This window comes from Colossoma macropomum, unplaced genomic scaffold (assembly GCF_904425465.1).
Source record: "Colossoma macropomum unplaced genomic scaffold, Colossoma_macropomum, whole genome shotgun sequence".
NCBI lineage: Eukaryota > Metazoa > Chordata > Actinopteri > Characiformes > Serrasalmidae > Colossoma > Colossoma macropomum.
In genome coordinates this window covers 3333998-3358811 of record NW_023494800.1, presented here as the reverse complement: position 1 = coordinate 3358811, position 24814 = coordinate 3333998, and the positions used below count along the sequence as shown (strand labels likewise).

Here is a 24814-nt window from a genome sequence, read left to right as displayed (position 1 = left end):
GATAGCGATAACTTGCAGCCTTTCTGCACGTCAGCAGATATGTTTGCAATTGATCACAGCAGAAATGGTCTAATATTACATAGATGGAGTTAATAGGACTCTTGTAAACATACTCTGATTCTGTCCATTTATCCATCTTTATTAAGTGTTGAACACTTCTAAAAGCCGAGTCACTTTCCCCCTAGCATTAGTATTATGTAAGACTGGTCTCTGTTAAAGGGGGATTCTGCGTAAGTCTTCAGAATTTCAGCATTGAAATGTAAACAGAGTGATTCAGAGTGGTTTGGTGTGAAATAGTTCCGATTTCTTTACAGTGGTGGTGATAGAAACCAGGGGTCGCGATGACTACAACACAGATATAGACATTTTATTTACTATCCAGAACCACCAGTGAACCTACACGAGTCTTCTGAGTTTATATGTTGTGTTAATGATGATAAAATAGTGGAAAATCTGAAATATTTTTTCTTCTTTGGGAAGCATTTTGCCTCACAACACCCTGCATGTATCCCGTGAATGGGTTTTAAAGATATATTTTAAGCCAAAATCTTCTCAAAGCTTTTGAAAAAGATGGTGCTTCAAAGGTTCTTTTAGTAAAGAAAATGGTTCTAGAACTATGAACACTCAACGAACCTTTTGCATGATTAAAAGGTTCTTTGCATCATGGAAGGGTTCTTCAGACTGATGGATGTGCATGAATGTGCTATAGACGGTTCTATATAAAACCTTTTTGAAAAGGGTTCTATACAGCACCCAAAAGGGTTCTTCTTTTATTACAAGCTTAACACTGTTACAATAGAAGAACCCTTTTGGGTGCTATATAGAACCATTTTCAAAAAGGTGCTATAGAGAATCAATTACACAATAAATACACTAAATTTACACAATATTCACATCATCTCAAATATTATCTATCAGCCAAGCCTGCAAAAAGTCAGACAAAAGTATGGTGTATAGCTGAAAACAGTAGTAGCATCTTAAAAAATGTAGAATATGGTCCCAACTTGCCATGTTTCGAGGCATGCAGTTTGCATGATGCTAATTAGTGTGATAGAAGCTTTCATTACTTGTTAGCTACGTTAGTCTTGTAGCTCCATTGCTAATGCTAAAAACTGCAGACGCCAAACATGATTGTCGGGGCAGTCGTGGGCTGGAGGTTAGGGAACCAGCCTTGTGACCGGAAGGTCGCCGGTTCAATCCCCTCAGCAGACAGTATGTGACTGAAGTGCCCTTGAGCAAGGCATCCAACCCCCAAATCCCCGGGCGCCGTGGATAGGGCTGCCCACAGCTCCGGGCAAGTATGCTCACTAGTGTGTGTGTTCACTAGTGTGCATGTATGTGGGTGTTTCACTGCACGGATGGGTTAAATGCGGAGGTCTAATTCCTCTGTGTGCAAACACGGTAGGCTAATGGTTCTGAATTCTGAATGACTTGTATAAGATTGCTGTAGACCAGTGCAGCGCTGCAGTCCTCCAAGGCTCCAGCTGGAGAATCCCAGCTCTATGAGGGGCTTTTTGGCTGTTGCAGGTCAGGGGTCAACGCTTCGTTAATGCTGTCCAGTATCTGGGCATGCGAACAGTCCACCAGCCTGAAGGCCTCCATAAACTCGTTGATGTCGATGCTGCCGTCCTTGTTAAAGTCAATGCTGAGGGCCAGGTCGGAGATTGCCTTATCGCTGATTTCCATCTTCAGGTGAGAGCTCAGCAGCTTCCATGTCTGCCGGAACTCCTCAAATGAGATGAGACCTTAAAGGAGGAATGAATCATTAAGACTCTTGAATTTGCCCCGAAGTGTAATAGCTGCAACTTGGCTAGATCCTTTTATCACATAATATACAACTGGACCAAACTGTTGAATGCAATTAAAAAGAAAAACATGATTCAGTTCGCAAAAATGCATGTTTTGTTTAATCATACTTTAGAATTTTAGAGTTCCCCCCCTTTGTTTACATTAGAGGAGCATTCCAGGCTATAACTAGAGTTTAATATGTAATTTTTCACGCTATCCATAGCGCAGCGTTATATCCCTTAGTCTCATTGGTTTGACAGAATCCATGATTTTTTTTCATGTTTTCCTTGTTCCCTCACTAGAAAACCCAGAATGCATTACACAAATATATTGCATAACCATTGGGAATCTCTGAGGTGTCAACCAATCCTAACTGCTGGCCCAGCTGCTAAGCTACAGGCTAATACATACCAACAAGCTAACATGAGTGTAGCCCCTCCCTCCATAGTTGAACAAAATCATAAAGAAAACAGTGACTCTATGTTTATTTTTGCACTGAATGGACACTAGATTTGAAGACTCTTCTTTCTTCATAGTCAGCTTCCTAGCAGTAATGTTATCTTGCTTCCAAAAATGCTATGAATGTAATATGTGTGTATTCCATTGCATTGCTGTTGTGTATATATATACATATATATATATATATATATATATATATATATATATATATATATATATACACACACGCACAATCCGCTGTGCAAAACGTAAATAAAAACAAAATGCAATGATGTGCAAATAATTTTAGCCCTATATTTCATTGAAAATAGTACAAAGATAACAAATATTGAAGCTGTTAAATTGTATTGTTTTTCCAAAAAATAAATGCCCATTTTGAACAACAACACACTCCAAAAAAGTTGGGACGGGGGCCTGTTTACCACTGTGTTTCATCACCTCTTCTTTTAACAGCACTCTGTAAGTGTTTGGGAACTGAGGAGACACTGCTGTAGTGTTGAAAGTGAAATGTTTTCTCATTCTTGTTTGATATAGGATTTCAGCTGCTCAACAGTTCGGGGTCTCATTTGTCATATTGTTCATTTCAAAATGCACCAAATCATTTCAGTGACAGGTCTGGACTGAGGCAGGTCAGTTTAGCACCTGGACTCTTTTAATACAGAGCCATGCTGTTGTAATACATGCAGAATGTGGTTTTACACTGTCTTGCCGAAATAATTAAGGCCTTCCCTGAAAAAGACGCCATCTGGATGGCAGCAAACATTGCGAAAACATGTATATATACACTTTTCCACTTCCATTCAGTCCATTTTAAATGAGCTTGGGCCCAGAGAAGGCGGCAGCATTTCTGGATCCTGTTTATATATGGTCTTCTTTGCGTTTTTGAGTTTGAACTTGCATTTGTGTATGCAGCAATGAAATGTGTTCACAGTCAGTGGTTTTCATAAGTGTTCCTGAGCCCATGCAGTGATTTCCACTACAGAATCATGTCTGTTTTTAATGCAGTGCCACCTGAGGGCCCAAAGATCACAGCCAGCAATTACTGGTTTTTGGCCTTGTCCCTTGCATACAGAGATTTCTCCAGATTCTCTGAATCTTTTAATGTTATTTTGTACATGATGATGAAAAGCAAAATTCTTTGCTATTTTACGTTGAGAATTTGCCCGCGCAGTCTTCCCCATCTTAACTTCTGAAAGACTCCGCCTCTTTGAGATGCTCTTTTCCACCCAATCATGTTACTGACCTGTTGCCAATTAACCACCACATTTTTTTAGCATTACACAACTTTACCAGCCTTTTGTTGCCCCAGTCCCAACTTTTTTGGAACATGTTGTTGGCATCAAATTCAAAACGGGCAAATATTTTTCAAAATACAATATAATTTCTCAGTTTCAACATTTGATATGTTGTCTTTGTACTATTTTCAATGAAATACAGGGTTTACATGATTTGCATGTCATTGCATATGTACGGTGTCCAGAGCGTTCCTTTGAGAAGTTTCTTTCCCCATGATGTGCAGTGTTGTTTGATCCTCTTTATAGCAACTCTGTATAGCAAGTATCCAATATAACAACAAGCCTATAACAAATCACCAATTGTTTAATTGTGCCAATCAGATGTTGTCTGGTGGAGATAATCACATCTGTGAATAGTTTATCTGGGTAAAACCATGAATCCCTTCAATTATAGCACTATTAGCACCTACTGCAGAGAATGTTCCTCATGTGCTAGTTTATTGTAAAAACTTAACTTTAGAAGTATCGATGTTCTCACATGGGGCAGTATATTGTATTAAGTTTATTCAGTTTCTCTTCAGTTTATTTTGGTTATTTAGGTATTACACTGTAATACAGACTTATCTCTGTGTTAATAATAGAATCCACAAGCCTTTTCCACAGTTGTTATGATACTGAGGGTCAGACAGATTAATGAAAAGGTCAAGCGAGTCAGAGCTGATCTCCTTACCGGAGTGATCCGTGTCTATAATTCTGAAGATGGTCTCCAGATTGGAGTGGTGCCGGTACATGGTTTCCAGCAGCCCTGTATGAGCCAACTGGTGAGAGTGAAGACAGAAAGAATTTAACTCAAGTTCGTTATACATTAAATATCATATAGAAACACTGAATGAACTGTTTAGTGTTTTTACATCGTCTTATATATCATAATTGCAAAGTTAAATGGTTAAGCTGTAAAGAGTCATTCATAGTGGTTTGGTGTGAAATGCTCTGTTCTACACAAACTTACAGAGTCAGAAATGTTCAGCGTGGTGGTGATAGGAACCAGACATCCAAAGTGTTTAATGTTTTAGAGAAAGTTATTACACTAAATTGTCACAGATACACTGCCTGATGCCTGAGGTATTATTTTAAGATACTTCTAAGGCAAAATAGTCCCTAGAGAAAACATATTTATCCAGATTTTCCACTATTTTACCATCATCAACATTCCATATAAACTCAGAAGACGTGTAGGTACACTGGTGGTTCAGGATAGTAAATAAAATGTCTATATTTGTGTTGTAGCCATGGTGACCCCTGGTTCCTATCACCACCACTGCAAAGACATCTGAGTCTCTATAATCAACAATTTCACACCAAACCACTTTAAATAACTCTGTTTACATCTTAACCACTGAATTGTGGAGGATTTTGAGAAAATAATAATAAGTGTACGCTGCTGCTTTTCTTTGGGTACGAGTCTCGGTAAGCAGTTCTGAGTAAAGTTCAGGATATTTTATATCAAAATATGGTGAAAACATTTGGGCAACCCTGATCAAATGGTATGTTGATTTTCTAATTGTAAATAATTTAACTCCTTCTCCACAGGGGGTAAACTTATTTATGGCATTTTTTCTGCTGATTGTAGGGCACAATTTCTATTTATTAGCTGAATGTAATATATTGGTATAAATAAAATGTAACACAAAATGCAGCATGTACCCAAGCAGTGCACTATGTTTTCATTTTTCTCATTATCTCATTTGACCAGATGCCCAACATTTGCATACAACTGTAAAGATCACTGACCTTGCAGAGTTTTGCTGTGTAGCAGCATGCTAAGAGATAACTGTACAGACTTATTTATGATGTTCTGATGTCTTATTTATGATTTATGGTGTTCGGATTTTTCTCTATAATGAAGCATTTCACATCAAACCACTCTGAATGAATGTTTACATTGCAAAGATTGAATTGTGCAGAAATTAAAAAAATAAGTGGAATTCCCCTTTAAGCAATGAGATCCTGTGGCACTATGGGACAGTGACTGAAGAATGCTATTCCAGTATATCAGAAGAAGACTGAGAATAACTGGTAAGTGATCAATTTGGCCCAATACTTACAGCAATATTTAGGCCAAGCAAATTTTTCCACCCTTTCCCCAAATATAGTTGATCAGCCAAGTCATGTCTGGTGTCTGAAGTTTGCTTCTTTAATTTTAGCACTGGAGCTACAAGGCTAATGTAGTAAAGGAAGCCCTTGGTGAAATAATTAAGCATTGTGGTTTGAGGCATATTTTGTGGTGATTGAGGGCTGCACTTTACAATCTGGTGGCTATAAACTTCTGTTACTAGTCAGCTAAATTAGCTTCATAGCTCCAGGGCACCATAGGCGAAAATGTGTAAATTTGATTTTTGACCGCAATGTCACTTGGTTTTTCCTTGTTTAGTCTGATTTAATATAATCAGATGTGATATAATAACATTCTCTAGTGTGGTCTGACTCCTGTGATACTGTGACATGTAAGGATGCTCGTACTCTCTGTGCCATCGTTGTATTCACTACTTGTCCAAAAGTAGAAAGAATTCAGCTACTTTAAGACCATTGCCATCACAGCTTGTATAATCTCCATAGAAAAGCACTGATCAATAGAACGGGACACTGGAGCAAGCAGCTGCACATGAGCCTAAGGTCACCATGCTCAATGCCAAGTGTGGGCTGGAGGGGTCTAAAGCCACCCAGCATTGGGCTTTGGAGCAGTAGAATTGTGTTCTTTGGAATGATGAGGCTTTGGGATGAGTTGAAGTGATCCAGAGCTGATCATCCATCAGAGCTGTCAGTACCTGGCTTTCCTAATGCTCTTGTGGCTGAATGCAATCAAATCCTGTTCAATGTCATAGTGTATAATAATATCACCTAATCTGATACAGCCCCTACGATACTGTAATATAATATTCTGACCCCTGATTTGAATTGGCACCCACCTCCTTGTTGGGGTCCATGAGGGCGAGCTTTCTGAACCAGTCGTTGTAATTGATCATGCCATCCTGTGTGCTACATCCCACCAGCTGTGACCGCAGGACTCTCCAGGGCAGGCCCAGATGCAGCACTGTTTCCGTTGCAACGGCCCAATGCTTCATCGAGATCTCACCTGAGAACGATGCATGCAGTAAGCTGTAAGTTTGGCTGTAGTTAGTCTTAATCTCTTAGTTCCTTCACCACCAGCTTAAACGGAGCAGACCAAGCCAATCAAAACAAGCCTTTCATCACACTGTGATACCACACTAGTTTAGGAAATATGATATTGTTTTTGTTTTTCTAGCACCAAGTGGACCCATGAGGTGCACTCTTAAAAATAATTGTCTCCTCAATGGTTTCTTAGCAAAGAAACTGATTTGATATAGAACCAAAACAGTCAAAGAACCCTTGGCAAAGGGTTCTTTGCATTGTGAAAGAGCTCTTCAGACTAATTGAGAATGTGCTGTATATAGTTCTATATAGAACCTTTTTGAAAAGGGTTCTATATAGCACCAAAAAGGATTTCACTATTGTTACAAGCCAAAGAATCATTTTAGCTAAGAGTGTAGATGTTTCTAATAAAGTGGCCAGTGATTGGAAATACAATGTATGCTCTCGACAAAGACGGTTCTTCAAAGGTTCAGTAGAGGCTATGGTTCTATTTAGAAGCATGAGTTCTATATAGAACCATTTCATGCTTAAATTGTTCTTTGCATGCTGAAATGGTTCCTCAGATTGATGGAGAATGTGCTGTAGATGGTTCTATTTAGAACCTTTTTAAAGGGTTCTTCAATTGTTACAAGCTTGACATCATAATATTGAATTATTATAAAATCTAAACAGTTGCCTTGACTCAGGAACACAGCAAAAAACATGATTTCAGCTTATTAGAATGCCCAGTCAAAACCTGTAGTTACCTGTGTGCTCTGGGTCATATTCCTCGAAGGCGCTGATGAGGTCAGACTTGTGTGCAAAAAGCTGTTCTCTCAGGGCTCGTAGAGCAGAGCGCTCTGTCCGACCAACACTGGAGACACACAAGAACACTTAACTAATTGCACATATTGACTTTCCATATTCATTGTTACGCACAAAGTTTATGCCTGGTATGGCTTCAAGTTAAACCGTCTCTATATATATATTTATTGTTTTATTTACTTCCACTATCTGTCCAAACATATCCAGACCTTTCTAATGAGTCATCTACTCTAAGCTGCACCAACTGCTGACACAGGTGTTTAATTGCACACACCCAGCTTGTATTATCTCTATAGAAAAGCATAGGCCAACAGAATGGTACATTCTGGAGCAGTTGTACATGAACCTAAGGTCACCATGCCCAATGCCAGGGGTGGGCTAGACTGGGCTGTGGAGCAGTGGAACTGTGTTTCTTTGGAGTGATGGAGCTCCATCCAGTACCTTTGGGATGAGTTGGAGATCCAGAACTGACCATCCAACATCAGTACCTGACCTCACTAATGCTCAAACAAATCCTCACAGCAATGTTCAACATCTAGTGTAAAGTCTTCCCAGAAGAGTAGAGGCTGTTACTGCAGCAAAGAGGGACAAACTCCCTATTAATACCCTTTACTTCAGAAGAAATGCTGGAATCTACAAAGTTTTGGACATACAGTATAACTTGAAAAACTGCCCTTTACATTGTGTGAAATTTTCATGATGTTCATGGACCAGTAGACATTAATTGGAAGAAAATCATATGTTATCTCTCTTTGTGTGAGCATGTGTGTGACATTGTTCACCTCTGCCTCAGTGTGAGTTCTCTGGTGGATCTGCTGGCTTGGTACTGGACAACGTGTGGATTGAGGTCCGGCCCCAGTCTGATGTAAGCTCCTCTGTTGCTGCCCACCTCATAGTAGTTAGATGCAGAGAAAATGGTCAACACCTGTACACATAGAGAGATAATCATAAATACTCTACTGTGCTGCACTGAGTTGCCTATTTTTTATAGGTACCATGTAGGTGTACAATTACTGACTTTAGTCCATCTAATGCTGCACAGTTTATCGGCCCCCCTCTACCCCATACATCATTGGAAAATACTACTATAGGAGCTCTACCTTGCTGGTGTACAATTAGATGCACAATTTGTGTGAGCTGTCCTCTAGCCCTTAATCAGTTGTCCACAGCAACAGATGGGCTACAATCTGTGCAAAGGAGACCACCCTTCCCATCAAAACAGCCATTATGTACAACAATTTATTTTTTAGAAGATATTTCTGAGGAGATAAGATATTAGATAATCCAGATGAATAAGGAAGGAGAAAGCCAGAAGGAAGTAAGTGAAAAAACAGAAGTTTTCAAAACTGGAGTTAAAATCATTAAAAGCTACAGAGAAAATTTGACTCCTAACAACCACCTGCAAGACCTGCTAGACACCAAAACTGCCCCCATCAGATAAGCAGCACTTAAAGCTCTCATCTTTGAGAGAGAGGAGAAAATCAAGCTGCTTCAGTGAGAAGCAGAAAATGCTATACCAACTTCTAAGACTGAACTTTGGAGGTGTGAAAAATATTCTCATAGATTTCCTTGAAAAACTGAAAGTATTTTCCCCCAAAAGAATAGAAGCCGTAATAAAGGTACATTATATTTAGTTGTTGATTCTCCTGTGCAATTTTCTGCTAAATACATGTTTTTTTCTGACACTGAAAAAATAATGAACTCCTGACTAAAAGAACACAGTTCCACTGCTCCACAGCCCTTTATACCCCGCTACTCCATGCTTGGCACTGGGCATTATGACCTTAGGCTCATGTGTGGCTGGTCCAGAGCGTCCCATTCTGGGGCGTGGTCAGTGCTTTTCTGTGGAGCTTATGCAAGCTGTGCAACTGAGTGCAATGGGTGCACCTTAAAGTCGCTGAATTCACTCATTAGAAGGGCTGTCTGGATACTTTTGGATGTATTGTGTACATGTATGTATGTATGTATGTATGTATGTATGTATGTGTTTGTGTTTGGGGGAGGGGGTGTCTGACCTTGCGGTTGTGACAAAACTCGTAGCCATCTTGTTTGCACTCGTGTGATCGGATGAGTAGCCGCAGGTTGTGGCGGTTGAGCACTTCCTGTGTCACGTCCGGCCCCCAGTAACAACCGCCCCCTCGCACTTCATTCGGGATGCAGCCGTCCTGTGGCATCGGGTCACTCCACAGCATGTCCACTATCTGCAGTGCCAAAGATGGGAAAGTGTGTGAATGTGAGTTTGTGAGTACTGAACAATATATTATTTGTTATTTGTTAAAGCCGTAATATTGTCCTTGGCAATATTGAGTCAGGGTAAGTATTCAGACACCATTTGTTATTTAATAAACTTCCAGTGCATATATCCACTAATATTTTACACATATTGTCTTTGTACTTAAAAGAGAAAAGTATGTATTCATAACAATAAACAAAATTGATAGGGGAAAATGTATTCAGAAACTACATTAAAATATGTATGTGCAGGTTACATAAAATTTTGCATAAAAATAAAGGACACATAAAAATAAATCAGGTTCTGCCAAAACGTCTTGTGCAAATTACACAAGGTGTCATTTTGAAAGATGTTGCTGCTGGTTGGGAAGATTTTATGCAAGAGATGAAAGTAAAAGAGCTTCCTAAGGTTCTTAGGGAGAACATTAATAAACAACTGGAACTAAATGGAAAAAGCTACTGAGCCATATCAGACCTAAGACCTTAAACATCTCAGTCATCCCTGTCAGTATAATTGATTTGATAATATGCAAGTAGAAAGTAGAATGGCCTTACAGACTAATGATAATGAGCAATTAACTGCAGCACAATCATCTACACCCCACACACACCTCTTCTGCATGTCTAAAATTTGCACACAAGCAATTAGGCAAATCAGAACTCTTTAGTGTCATCTGACCAGAACACTGCGTTCTGGTCAGATGAGATAAAAATAAAAGTCTTTGGCAAAAATTCAGCTCGTCATGTTTGGAGAAAGAAGGCTTGCGCGTGTGATCCCAAAAAAAAAAAAAACACCCACAGGGAAGTATGAAGGTGGGAGCATCATGATACGGAGCTGCTTCTCTGTAATTACTTTAAAGGAAACATGATTAGAACCATTTCCCAGGAAATATTAGAGGACAATTTCACATTTCTACAATAATATAGTATATTACTGAAAAAAATGCTTGATGTAAACATTTTTATTGTCTACATTTCACAAGCTTGTAAATTGTTCCTCCACATATTTGTGTATTCCAAAGCGCACCAAAATATTTTAGTCAAATCTTGGTGAAATTGTATATTTCATGATGCACTGAATTGTTCCTAAAACATCGTAATCAAATCGAATCAAGGTCAGAGATTTACATGAATCCCATAAATAGTGAATTTTTTGGCATTTTCTTGTTGCGGTGAGCTCAGTTATTGTTTTTTTATAGTTGTACCTGTTTCCACTCTTCGGCGTCTGTCTCCTGCACTTCCCCGGAGTCCGGGTCTGAATCTGAGGAGATCGGGTCATGTATCCTCTTGCAGGATGCGCTGAGCCCCGCCCACCTCCTCCTCTCCCGGAGCTCCTCCTCCACGTTGGGGCTGGTGCGGATGCAGTAGGCCTGCAGGGAGCGCCGCTGGAGCTCATGGCGAGCGGTCGCAGGGTTGCTGTGGGTCAGAGAGCGGACTCTCCTCCGGCCGGCAGCGCTGTAGCGGTCCCCTTCTCCATCTGAGTACTGGCCACCAGGACCTTTCGACTTCACAGCTTGCTGGCGCTTTGGAGGCCGGAGGGCTGAGACATACTGCAGGAGGGCAAAGGTCAACATAGACAAAAGAGTGTTTGTCTTAGGGGTGTAAATGCATCAGTCAGATGATAGTAATTCAGTTGCATTGATTTTGGAATGTTAGAATCAATTATAATAATATTCAATAGTATCTTCAAATGTTTAAAAAAGTTTGCTCAGAGTTTGTTTTTATTGTCTACTGTGTAAAGGCTTTATTGGAGTTCAATTGGTGCATTATCAAAAATATTTCTGGCACACTGACACATATACTACTGTTAAAAAGTTTCAATTCACTATTCAATCATGTAAAACCAGTTTTGTTGCGGGTACATGTGAAGGGTTTTGTTCCAAAGCATGTTCCAGACCACTTTCGAGAATTTTCTTTTTTTCATGATATACATTGTTGGGAGTGGGCTTTACATATACAGGAAATATCAATGCTATGTTATGATTAATACTACCTTTATTAGAGAAATAAAATGTGTTTTACATCACTTGTTATTCTTTTTAAACACTCGTTATTCCCAAAACTGTTACAAATGGATAAACAGCCTTTTGGGATGAAATCCTCAGTGTATACATTGATTCTACTATGATGTAAATATTTTATGGGTTTCAAACAATCTGTAGGAAGCTGTAAAAATTAAGGAATATTTGATGATGAAAGGAGCAGTAGATAATTCCAAAAAATTGAGAACGAGTTTACAACAGAATTCCTATTTAGAAGGCCACATCTGTGAAAGGTTGTGACCAAATCTTGCTGGTCAAATATCTATTTACAGTAATTTCATGTGAAGAAAGAACTATAAATAGATAACTGTAGTTTATTATTTAATAATATTTGTTTTTTTTCCACATCATGCCTTCTCATTGTTCACAAAATACTTAAAATTGTGAATAAACCATCAGTTCTGGTGTCTAGTTTATAACATTTTAATCTACACTGTATGAGCTGTTACCAAATAAGTATTATTAATTTAACGAGTGATTCCAAACCTTTAAATTGTATACATGGAAAATTACCAGGACCAAATGAATTCTGATGAATGACCATGAATGACCAAATGATTCTTTGCGTTAAATTGGACACAAATGAGCATCAAGAGATAATAATCACTAATCTTAGTTTGCAGACAGCTGGAGCACTTGTTGAGGGATCAGATAAGATTCCATTAGATTAAAGTGGTTTGTTTGGAAGAACTTACTCTGTTTCGTTCCAGTTTGGCAATAAGTTTGAGGTCAGTAGTGTCTGAGATTCCACCGTGCAGAATCAGCACTTTCTGGTCGATCAAAGTTGCCAGGGGCAGCCAGCTAAAGATCTTCTGGAGCAACTTTAATATCTTCTTCCCATGAAGCTACAACGTGATCCAGGATTTACACAGTCAGAAAAGATACAACAAATTAAGACTGGGAAGGATTTTTTTTTACACATTTTTAGAAACTACCCTCAAGCTTACTGGTTTGAGAAAATATCAAACTGGCTGAGAACAGGGCAATCAACACAACCCAAGGGGGGTAAAGGGGAATTCCATCAGTTGTTTGAAATCTGCATAATTAAATGGTTCTGATGTAAACAGAGTCATTCAGAGTGGTTTGGTGTGAAACGCTCTGAGGTTCTGCTTCTTGGTCCAAAAGCAGCCAGAAACAAACTGTCTAATCTAACACTTAAACTTAACAATTTCTCAGTTGCATCAAGCTCATATGTAAAAAACCTTGGTGTCATTATAGACCCTGATCTGTCCTTCGACACACATATAACTAATATTACTAGAACAGCCTTCCTGCATCTTCGCAATATTGCTAAATTGAGAAATGCATTATCTCTACAGGATGCAGAAAAGTTAGTTCATGCATTTATTACTTCAAGGCTAGATTACTGTAATGCCCTGCTGGCTGGATGTCCCAGCAAAAGCATTAACAAGCTTCAGCTAGTCCAGAACGCTGCAGCCAGAGTTCTTACTAGAACCAGAAAGTTTGACCATATCAGCCCAGTTTTATCAGCCTTACACTGGTTGCCAGTAAAATTTCGGATTGATTATAAAATTCTCTTGCTGACTTATAAAGCACTAAACGGACTCGCCCCGCTGTACCTGAGTGAACTTCTCTCTCACTATGAACCATCCCGCCTACTTAGATCACAAGGTGCTGGCTTACTATTAGTACCCAGAATTAATAAAGTTACGTCAGGGGGGAGAGCTTTCTCATACAAAGCCCCCCAGCTTTGGAATAGTCTTCCTGTTAATGTTCGGGACTCAGACACAGCCTCAGTCTTTAAGTCTAGGCTAAAAACCTACTTGTATATTCAAGCCTTTGGTAATTAGTTTTCCCTGTTAGTTCTATACCTGCCAGAGTCTCTGCTAACACTGTAATTTGTGATCGGTCACCCATTACAGAACTAACTCTGTGTGTTTTCCTCTCTGTGTGTTTTCCTTTCTTTTCTTCGCCGAGTTGAACAGCTGCCCGTCCTGTGCGTTCTGATGCTGCTGCCTTTTCTGCCTCGATCGGGTGCCACTGCTCGCCAGCCCTCTGGACCGAGTTACCAACATTGAGCCTCCTGCTGTTCAACGCCGTGCAAACCTCACCCTCACAACCTGACCCCACTGATACTACTGCTGTTGCTGCATGAACTATTCAAAATTATTCACTTGAACCAATCAATCATTCAAACTAATTCAAATTAATCAATCACCCATTGACTGTGTTTTTCCTCTCTTTCTTTTGCCGAGTTGAACAGCTGCCCATCCTGCTGCTGATGCTGCTGCCTCTGCTGCCTTGATCGGGTGCCACTGCTCACCGTGCAAACCTCACCCTCACAACCTGACCCCACTGATGCTGCTGCTTCTGCTGCATGAACTGAACTATTCAAATTAATTGTTTCCTTCACATTTTACCCTGTTTTTTGTACTATAATACTCTATACTAACAATGTTTACTATCCGGTGTCGACCAGAGGAGGATGGGTTCCCCTTCTGAGTCCTGGTTCCTCTCAAGGTTTCTTCCTGTTTCTCTTAGGGAGTTTTTCCTTGCCACTGTCGCCACTGGCTTGCTCATGGGGGCTCGGACCCGGACTTCTTTTTGTAATGCTCATTTCCTTGTAAAGCTGCTTTGTGACAACACCTGTTGTAAAAAGCGCTATATAAATAAACTTTACTTACTTACTTACTTACTGTTCTAGAGAAACTTACCGGGTCAGAACTGTTCATAGTGGTGGTGATAGGAACCAGACGTCCACCTCTAAAAGCTCCCACACAGAAAGTTACTACATGAAATGGTTATGAATTCACTGCCTGCTGACATTGTTTAACGATAGTTTTTAGAAGATTATTGTAGACATCATGACCCCTGGTTCTTATCACCACCACTGTAAAGAAATCTGGGTCAGTAAGTTTTTTCACATCATTTCACATCAAACCACATTGCAGCATGGCTGTAGATCGGATACGTATCGGATTTCAGTACCACACATGAAATATTTCGCTGTTCACACAGCCACACAGATGACACATCTGTGTCACATTTGAGGAAAAAGATCCGATTTGGGCCACTTTTACCTGCTGTGTAAACGTAGCCTAAATTACTAACCAACTTTATTTCAGAGTTCGGTTCAGCCTATGTAGTCAGGGTGTTCTGCTACATGTGCAGTAGCATTGCAAACGTCCAGATCCAGGAGAGGATTTCCAGGAGTGGATAGCATAAAGGATAACCCTGCTACCTTCCACACAGCAGACTTGGGGTTAATTTCCTGCCCAAGCAAGCACTTTTCTCACCCACTAAATTTTACACAGAGTGCAGATTAATTTGAATCTAAAGGATGACAATTATTGTAGAAGAGGAGACTGTGGGGTGCTCCTTGATAAACTCGCAGTGTTTTTAGACAGAATAAGCATGACATCAAATGATATCAACTTCAACTGTATACATATATGGACAAAGTATTGGGACACACCTCTTAATCATTGAATTCAGGTGTTTTATTTAGTCCAATTGCCACAGGTGTATAAAATCAAGCACCTAGCCATGCAGTCTGTCTTTACAAACATCGGTGAAAAATGAACTAGAACGGAGATTGTGAGCCAGGCACTCTCATCCAGCATCGGTGTCTGACCTCACAAATGCTCTTCTGGATGAATGGGCTAAAATTCCCACAGACACTCCAAAATACTGTAGAAAGCTTCCCAGAAGAGTGGAAGCTGTTACAGTTGCAAAGGGGAACCACCTCCATATTAATGTCTATGGATTTAGAATGGGATGTTATAAAAGCTATTGTAGGTGTAATGAGTAGGTGTCCTAATACTTTTGTCCATATGGTGTAAATACTACTAATCTGTAGTAGTAATCACTGATTTGTAATAACTAGTGGAGTAACTGAATGTGTTGCATGCAACTTTATTTTTGAATTCATGTAACTGTTAGGTTGCATGGAAAATTATGTTGCATGAAGATTTCACTGCATAAAGCCAGCCTAACGCTACATCCACCTAACCCCTTCTTCTGTAATGTGACTGAAATTGTAAGTTGCCTTGAAGAAAAGCCTCTACCGGATGCATATATTTAAATTTGAATTCTCCCTCCAAACCTAATAAAGATACAAACCAGGAGCAGGGAAAGTATTTCTGTATTTCCAGTAATATTGCCTTTCTATCTCTATCCACAGCCTCAGTTCTGGAAGTAAACAGTACCTCATATAACCTCACATGCATATCTCTAGTATGAGTTCCCGAATCGGTTATGCTAGACTAGCTACTGGCAGTTGGCGAGAGGTAAACAACACTAAGTGGATGTGATAAATTTAGACAGGCATTCAGTAAAGGGTAATCTGCAATCTGTGGTGTTAGCAGCTGCTGATAATGCTCCTGTGAAATCTAAACCCAAATATGACTCACTTTGTCTGTCTGTCTGTCTCTCTGGAGGCTGGGTTTTTACTGGGTCACTCCAATGGTTATTTAAGGCAGACTGAGCCTCTCTTGGACGGGGAAATGCCGTCTAATCCGCTATAATCTCACGGGTGAGAGTAAGCGACCCAAATTACACTCAGAGTTAGCCAGGCTACTGCAGGCCACGGGCCAGCTTAAGGTGTGCGCAGGCAAAGCCGTCACTGTTGAGAAGACGCAGGTGTTATCCCTCAGCTGGAAGCTTGAGAAATGTGTGATTCATTTGCCAGACATGTGAGGAAGTCTGTAGTAAACAAGACACTCACCCTGTACTTCCCGAGAACCTCCTTGGTGAAGCCATACCTGAAACCAGCGAGAGAGAGGTCTAAAATCAGGCTTTTTGCTGTGATATACAGGATTGCAGATCAATGCAATCAAGGTCTAAAGAAATAATGATGTATGTATCTCTAATTTGGTGTGCTAAGTAATAATGGTCCATCGAGTGCTTAAAGGGCCCATATCCTACAGTTTTCCTGTAGCTTCCACCTGAGCCACTTAATTACTGTGATTTTACCAGCAACATAATTCACTTTTACATGGCCATTTTCTAACCACTCCTTATCACTTACACTTAAACAACGTGGGCATTTATGATATATGATATCATACTGATATATGTAAATGACCTTTGTTCTGATTGGCTGTGCCTAATTCAAAAAGCAATCCAGGCTGAAACAATATCTTTATACTACATTAGATTTATTATTTTCAGGAAAGCATGAAAATTTTTTCCATCATATAAGCCCTTTAAGTCTTGGATGTTGTAATTTTACATTTCTAATTTCTGAGTCCTGGCTGTTTGAAACAAACAGAAATTCTGTGGAAAGTGCAGATTCTAAACTTTCAGTCAATCCCACATGTCTATTTGTAAGTAAAAGAGGAATTACAGGGGGTGGCACAAATTAATGGAAACATCACATAAAATACTTTTCATTTTATCATCAGCACCCACCATATAGGTGCACTTTGTAAGTGTACACTGGCCAATTTACTAGACACACCTACTATGGGACACACTTTTTAGGGAAGGGATGTCCAAACTTTGTTACAAGGGTCAGTCATTCTTTGCCAAAATACTATTATTTGTCAATAAATATATTAAGTATTTAAATTACACCAAAGATATAAATATAAAATAATTAATATTTATTGAATTACTTATTTTGCTCTGTTAAAAAGTTGCTCCTGTGAGACAAGGGGAGCTTCCAGCTGCTTTAGTTCCTCTGCCCTCTCATCCCCTGAATATTAATCATAATGTTTATGCTTTGTTTCATAATATCTTTTGATATTTAATATTTAATCACAGGAAAAAGGCTCTTACACTTTAACTGACTTCGTCAACATACTGTATGTTTACAGACCTCAACATCACTGAAGGTGTTTGGATTACGTCAGAAAATGATCAACCAACTTCTAAGACTGAACTTTGGAGGTGTGAAAAAAATATCCCAGCAAATTTCTTTGAAAAACTGAAAGTGAGTCTTCTAAAAAGAATGCAAGCTGTAAAAAAGGTAAAGTGGATATATTAAACACTGAAATCGATATTATATTAAGTTGTTGAGGCTTCTGTATAATTTTTGGCTAAATATTTTTTCTGCTTTGTAAGAAATGCAAGTTTCCTGACATTGAAAAATGAATAACTTGTACCTAATTACCATTTTGGCTGGACATTAAATAAAGGGTGATCTTTGACTTTTGAACAATAATGTAATTCATTACATAATCAACTATTTACATTTAACTATCATAGCAAACAGCATGTGATAACTCTAGACTTCCAAGGGTTCAATTGATTTCATTTTTAAGGGGGCAACTCAACCTTGCATGACCTCTAATGTACCTCAAATTCACAATGTGGTCTTCGTGGTTTCCCCTGTTGAGGTGAACATCATTTGGATAAACCAACTGGAAAGCAAACAGGATCAGCAGAATCTCAATGGAGTCTTTCCCTCGATCCACAAAGTCTCCATTGAAGACGTATGGAGTCTCCACTGATGGTAAGCCGTTCTAGAGGCACATGAGAGATTCGACTCAGAAAAAATCCAACGACAATGACAATATATGAGTAATTAACAAATCATGAAAATGCTTACTTTATAAAATACCAGTAGGAGATCTTCAAGATGTCCATGCAGATCTCCTGTATGGATAAAAGTTAACACAAAGAAAAAACTGAGCACAATGAAACATCTATGCGTTCTGGAGTTTCCCCAGAAAAAGTGCCACAGCATTAAGAAGTGTCACTTAAAAAATCTGTAGTAGTTTATGTAATCCAAAGGGGCATTTTGGCCTAAAACTTGCATTCAGTATATCATTTGTTGTGCAATGCCATATTCTGTAGTGCAGCCCTCACCGTCATCAGTATCCCAGAATTCACTGTTCTTGCCCATCAGTGTTCTCTCACTATACACTCTTAAAATATATGGGTCTTCAATGGTTCTTCAGTAAAGAAAATTATTCTATATAGAACCATGAACAATTAAAGAACCCTTTACATGATTAAAGGGTTCTTTGCATGGTGAGATTGTTCTTCAGATTGATGGCGAATGTGTTGTTGATGGCTCTATACAGAATCATTTTGAAAAGCGTTCTGTATAGCACCTAAAAAAGGTTCTGCTATTGTTATAATGTCAAGTTTGTAAAAATAGGAGAAGCCTTTTTGGTGTTATATAGAATCCTTTTCAAAAAGGTTCTATATAGAACCATATACAACAAACACACACACACCTTCTAAGACACTTATCCTTCTCTGTCACAGGGGAAGCCTATCCCAGCAGTCATTGGGCGAAAGGCAGGAAACACCCTGGACAGGTCCGCCAGTCCATCACAGGGCAGACAGACGGACATACACATTCACACAAACACACACACACACACACACACACACCAAGGGGCAATTTAGTGTGTCCAATCAGCCTGACTACATGTTTTTGGGACACTGGTCGCCTGGCCGGGAATTGAACCCAGGCCCTCCTTGCCGTGCCACCCTGCATATAACAAAATGGTTCCATATAGAACCGTTTTCTGTACTAAAGAACCTTAAAAGACTCTTTACTAAGAGTATATAACGCATGATATTTGGCTTCCTTCTGCAATAGCCAGCTAGCCGAAAAAATTCAAACAGCCCTTTCTCAAAAATTCACTGCAAAGTAGTTGTAGTATTTCAAAAGTCCCTCCCCCCTTCAAGATACATCATCAGAAGGAGGGTTTCCTAATCTTTAAACCAGAAAATCTCTGAAGACTACTGCAGCACCTCTGTAGGAGATGAGTAGGCATGTTTTCAACAGATACAGAGATTATTATATTTTTATTTTGTGCTTTTAAATATGTACAAATAGTTCTTATCTTACATGCACTATAAAAATGGCTCGTCAGTTCAACCTAAAAATTACTTCATGTGGTAACAAGTGAATGAACTAGTTTTATTCAACCTAAATAAACACTTTGAATGAAATTTTCTTTCACTCTTCCTTCTTTCATTTAATTTTTGCGTTGAACAAACCTAGTTCAGCTGCTTATTTCTACATGAAGTATCTTTTTAGGTTGATGAGCTGTTTTTTACAGTAGCCATCGTCAGTGAAAAGAAAGAGGATTGCTCCCACTGTATAACAATATTGTATAAAGTGCAGTGTACCATAAAAAATGTAAACTAATTAGATTTTTAATTGTTTTGGAATTGTGTTCTTATCCCTCTCCTTGTAAATCCTCTCTTCTCCTCTTACCACAGATGGTGATCTCCTTGCTGTGGCAGGTCGACACCTCAGTGATGTTTGGCAAGATCCTCAGCAGTCTCCAGGTTTCCCCAAGGAGCTGCAGGACATATCGAGCATGGAGCTGCTACTGGGAGGAACACAACACACCAGAGGAGACAGACATGGAGCCAGCAGGACAGAGACGAGGTCCTCTAGAGGTTCTGATTACTATGTTGTATTATTTACACTCTAGCACAGATGTCATCGGTTGCCCTGTTTTATGGTCATAGGCCATATTAATTAACATATGAACATTTGACATGATAGGACCTACTTGTTTGTGTTTGAATGCCTCCACCAGCTCAGTGATGTTGCTGACAGTCAGTGGAAAAGTGAGGTGAGGCCCTGCGTACATGTCTGGCACCTCGATGCTCTTGTAGCAGAAGTACGGCTCCCATTCTACATCCTGGAACGTCTCGTTCTCTCGGAATATGTGGGAGATCAGGTTCCCTGAGGGCAAGATTGAGGTGTGGGGGAGTTAAGAAGTGAGATTTATATAGATATACATACATGTGGATCATTCCAGCAAACTGGTTCAAAGTCTGAGTGCTCTATAACTTAATTATGTTTATTTGATAAAAAAAAATATTGAACATTTTATTTTATCACTACCAAAACACTGTAACACGAACAAAACTTTACTAAATGTTTCGTAGTGATCGTCTCTCAAAAATGCAGCCAGTAACTAGCAAACACGTTTGTACACTCATAAAATCATAATGCTTTCAATTAAAACCCAAAAAAGTTTACTTAACAGCAGAAAATATGTGTTTCAGTAGTGACAATTCTTAATGTTCCACACTGATTTTCAGACTTTGGGACACATTTACTTCAAAACAATGGGATCTAACTGCTCACCATGTGGCCATGAGGGACAGGGATGCAGCCTCACTTCCTGCTCTAAAATGCAGGGGCGTGGCTAAAATAAGGCTCCACCTACATACTAAAACTCTGTGTTTTGGTAGTGACATGAAAACGTAGGACAGCATATATTATTATTTTTGAATAAAGTTTTTTTTAATTAATTTAACTTACGATAAATCTAAATGAAAAAAGTAAAAAGTAAAGTAAGTATTGTTTTCAGAAGTGCAAATTTAGAAGTCAGGTTTGGGACAGACACCCCCCAGAGAAAGTACTCTATAAATGGTGATTCTGTATATATTTAGCTTATTACTATTTCTATTAATACGTTGGGTTTAAATACATCATTACATAATCCTTCTAAATATCTAAGCTCTGAATGTTTAATTGTTTTTCTAAATAGTTTTTTTTTTACTGTGGGATGCAGTTTCAACTACACTAAACTTTTTATTTATTAATTTATTGATATTTATGTATTTCCAGTCAAAATCACCACATTAAGTACAAGTTGTTCATTTTTCAGTGTAAGGAAAAAAAGCAGAAAACATTACACAGAAAATTACACAGAAGCCTCAACAACTAAATATAATGTACTTTTTTTCACTATTTAGTGAGTCACTTTCTACCTTTATTCCAGCTTCCATTCTTTTCAGGAGACTCACTTTCATTTTCTCAAAGGATCTGCAGACACACCTCCAAAATTCAGTCTCAGAAGCTGGTTGATCATTTTCTGAAGTACTCAAACACATTCAGTGGTGTTGAGGTCTGGACTCTGGGGTGGTCAGTCCATTGTTCAGCTTCTTTGTCTGATGTGTCCATCTCCTTTTCTCAGTGAGGTTCTTCTTGACAGCTACACATCCCTTCAGACCCACAGCGCTGAGTCGTCTTCTCACAGTGGAAGGATGGACAGAAACACCTGTGGATGTTTTCAGATCTGAAGCAGCTTGATTTTCTCCTCTCTCTCAAAGATGAAAGCTTTAAGTGCTGTTTATCTGATGGGGTAGTTTTGGTGTCTACCAGGTCTTCCAGGTGGTTGTTAGGAGCCTCATTTTCTCTGTAGCTTTTAATCTGTTTAACTCCAGTTTTGGAAACTCCCATTTTTACTTTGACTTTGATCATATATCTAATCTCCTCAGAAATATCTCCTGAAAAATTATTACCTTGTACATAATGGCTGATTTTAATGGAAACAGTTAGGGAAACATTTTGTGTGGCTCTAACTTTATTTGTTTGTTCCTTTTGAAAAAGTTATTCAATTTACCTAAATCAGAGCTACTCAAATTAGTTTTTAGACAACGGATATGTAAATAGTTTCTACAAAGAGTGTTTTTAATAAGCTTATAGTATAAACTCTTACTTTCACTGCTTGCTGGAGTGAAGTGATCCATGAGGAAGCCAAAGAAGTTGTAGAGCTGAGAAAGAAAAAAGAAGATGCGATGTTACACAAATGATTCGTCTCAGATGAAAGCAAGACTGCTTTTGGTTTTATTATGAATGTTTTTAGTGAAATCAAATGGCACAAATCAAATTAGCATTATTATCTTTTATCAGATACAATAATACATAAACAAATAATATAAACTCATAATTATATAGCACTTTTCATTGTAGGTACAGAATTTCAAAGTTATTCACAGGTATATATGATGCAAATGAGCACAACTACAAATTAAGCCACAATATTCTAGTCATATCCATTCTTAAACAAATATAAACCAGTCAAAAGGCTGAAGGCTTTTTTCCATATTTACTGTTTTCTACATTTTATAATAAGTGTGTGAGTGAAGGTGTCACAACATTCCACAAAACACTTCTGTACTGACAAAAAATGCATGTTTTTACATGTAACATTGTTGCTTTGAAAGGAAAATGGGCATACACTATTTCTGTTTCCTTATATATAAAAAAATCACTTTTAGATGCAATAAAACATAAAAAACCCACAATTTCATGCAAAATATTGTGGCACCCCTGGCCAAATTACACATTTTGTTGATTTTTGAAGTGAAAAGAAGTAAACATGACGTCTGCAGAAAGCTTTCATAAAAATCACAGCGTACAAAGGCTTTTTGTAGCCAGGCAGGAGTCTTTTTGTTCTTATTTTAGGAACTTTCACCCATTCTTTCCTGCAAAGTGCTTCTACTTCATGCAGATCTACCCAGAGATTTTCAATGATTTTCAAGTCAGAAGACTGTGAGGGCCATTCCAGCAGCATAATACATTACAGCATAATAGATCCATCCCTATGCTTAACAGTTGGCAAGTTGTTCCTTTCAGCAAATGCTGCTTAATTTTTTCTCCACACATAAATGCAGTGATTGTGCCTAAAGAGTTCCATTTTACTTCATCAGTCCACTGCACCTATTTTCAAAATGCCTGTAAGATGTTATTTTGAACACTTCAGACGCTGACTTTTGCATTCAGGTTGCAGATAATCATGCAAATCATGTTTGTGCAAGCAATAATTATAATGTAAGATGCAGATTTCTCGTTTGTGAGATGATGCCTTGACTAATTCACCTTGATCTGGTCCTGCTGTCCTGCGTACTCTATGGACTGGAAAATGTTCCACGTGCAGCGGCGCCTCATCTCTAGCCGGGCCACGTACTGCCGATACCAGCGCTGGATCAGCAGGGCCGCGCGTATCGCTGTCCACCGGTCAGTGGTGGGGGAAAAGAGTCTTGAGTTTGCATTTTCAGTTCGAGTGGGAAATGGAAAGAGGCTGATTGGACTCATTTGAGTTGCTGTATGTCTTTTTTTGTCTATGCTGTATTTGTTAACTCAAAGAAATCACAACTTAAATGAGTCAAAGCAGTGGTCACATTGCCAGCATCCTCAATCAGTAGACTACACTATGTTTGTTGTCCTTAAAAAAAAAAGATCTAGGATAAACGCCTATATTACACTATGTACTAAACTATGTACATCCAGCTACTCTAACCTAATTAAACCTACTCACCTGTTGCCACTTCAGAGAACATAATATGAATTATATGAATATTAGACCGATATAATCATAATATCTCAATGTTACTTAATTCAACAATTGATTTATTTTTTAATAAGCATGTGAATTACCTGGAACTGGGACATTTGCTAAAAAGGAGGAGAAAAAAAGAAATATCAGTGATTAGAAAGGAGCAAAAGTGTATTGGATGCATTTATGGACTTTATGCTATTTTGTTACAGTAGATTAAGAAATTATTAATACATTACATGGATTAAAATAGCATTAATAAAAGATAAAATTAGATATAAACAAATAGTAATAATAATACTAATGTGTTTTATATCAAAACCTCTAAACCTTTACAATATGTGTTCTTCAAATTGAGTACCTTTGTCGCATTTTCTCAGCTGTAGCTGGTTGTGGTTGTGGTTGTGCTGAGTGGGTTTAGCAGATCCACATCCCATCTCCCTCTGAGTCTTCACCTTGAACAGTAAATACAGCTCAGTATTTACTCAGTCATTCTTTTTCAGTCTTACATGCACGTGAATGGAATAAACAGCATCAATTAAAAGCACCCTGTTGTTTACCTTCTACTACCGTAACTCAGCCGTACTCAGAGCCAAAGGTGTGTCCATAATCTCATTGGCCAAACACGACTAAGCGTGAGTTCATCAATGAGAGCCTTGTATCCAATAATCTGGGATTATCAATACCCCACCTACTTTTCAGAGCTCCCTGATTGGTCTTAGGCCTCATTCTCTTGTTTTCTAGAATGAGTGACATTCTAGAACCAGCACCCTGCTGCTTTGTGCAGTAACTGTGTACAAAATTCAACAAAGGATGGTGTGACAACACACACTATTCGATTAGCAGTGAAATGCTACATAAAATTTCACTTGTGCTTAAGTGTTTCTCCTTATTATGTATTGTATATACTATTTTAGGAACTGGTTTACTTTAAAGGGGCTTTCCACTGATTTGTATTTAGGTTCTGCATAATTTGAAGTCAGAATGGTTGCAGTGGTAGTGATAGGAACCAGACGTCTGAAGCATTTGATGCCTCTAAAGGCTCTTTCTATGAGAAATGGAGAAAAGTTAT

General features: G+C 38.7%; 1 protein-coding gene across 1 annotated transcript; it reads right to left on the bottom strand.

The window, feature by feature from the left end:
• Positions 1-1500: 1500 nt before the first annotated feature.
• On the bottom strand, positions 1501-24179 carry LOC118820196 (serine/threonine-protein phosphatase with EF-hands 2-like). The gene is made up of 18 exons (XM_036588367.1): positions 24104-24179; positions 23844-23861; positions 23725-23733; positions 23286-23413; positions 22123-22177; positions 20179-20354; positions 19875-19989; positions 18246-18292; positions 17993-18159; positions 16419-16455; positions 12427-12576; positions 10895-11239; positions 9473-9658; positions 8240-8382; positions 7400-7506; positions 6449-6615; positions 4213-4300; positions 1501-1745 (listed from the first exon to the last, which is right to left on the bottom strand). The coding sequence occupies exons 1-18, from the start codon at positions 24177-24179 to the stop codon at positions 1501-1503; spliced, it is 2259 nt and encodes a 752-aa protein (XP_036444260.1).
• Between the last annotated feature and the right edge of the window lie 635 nt (positions 24180-24814).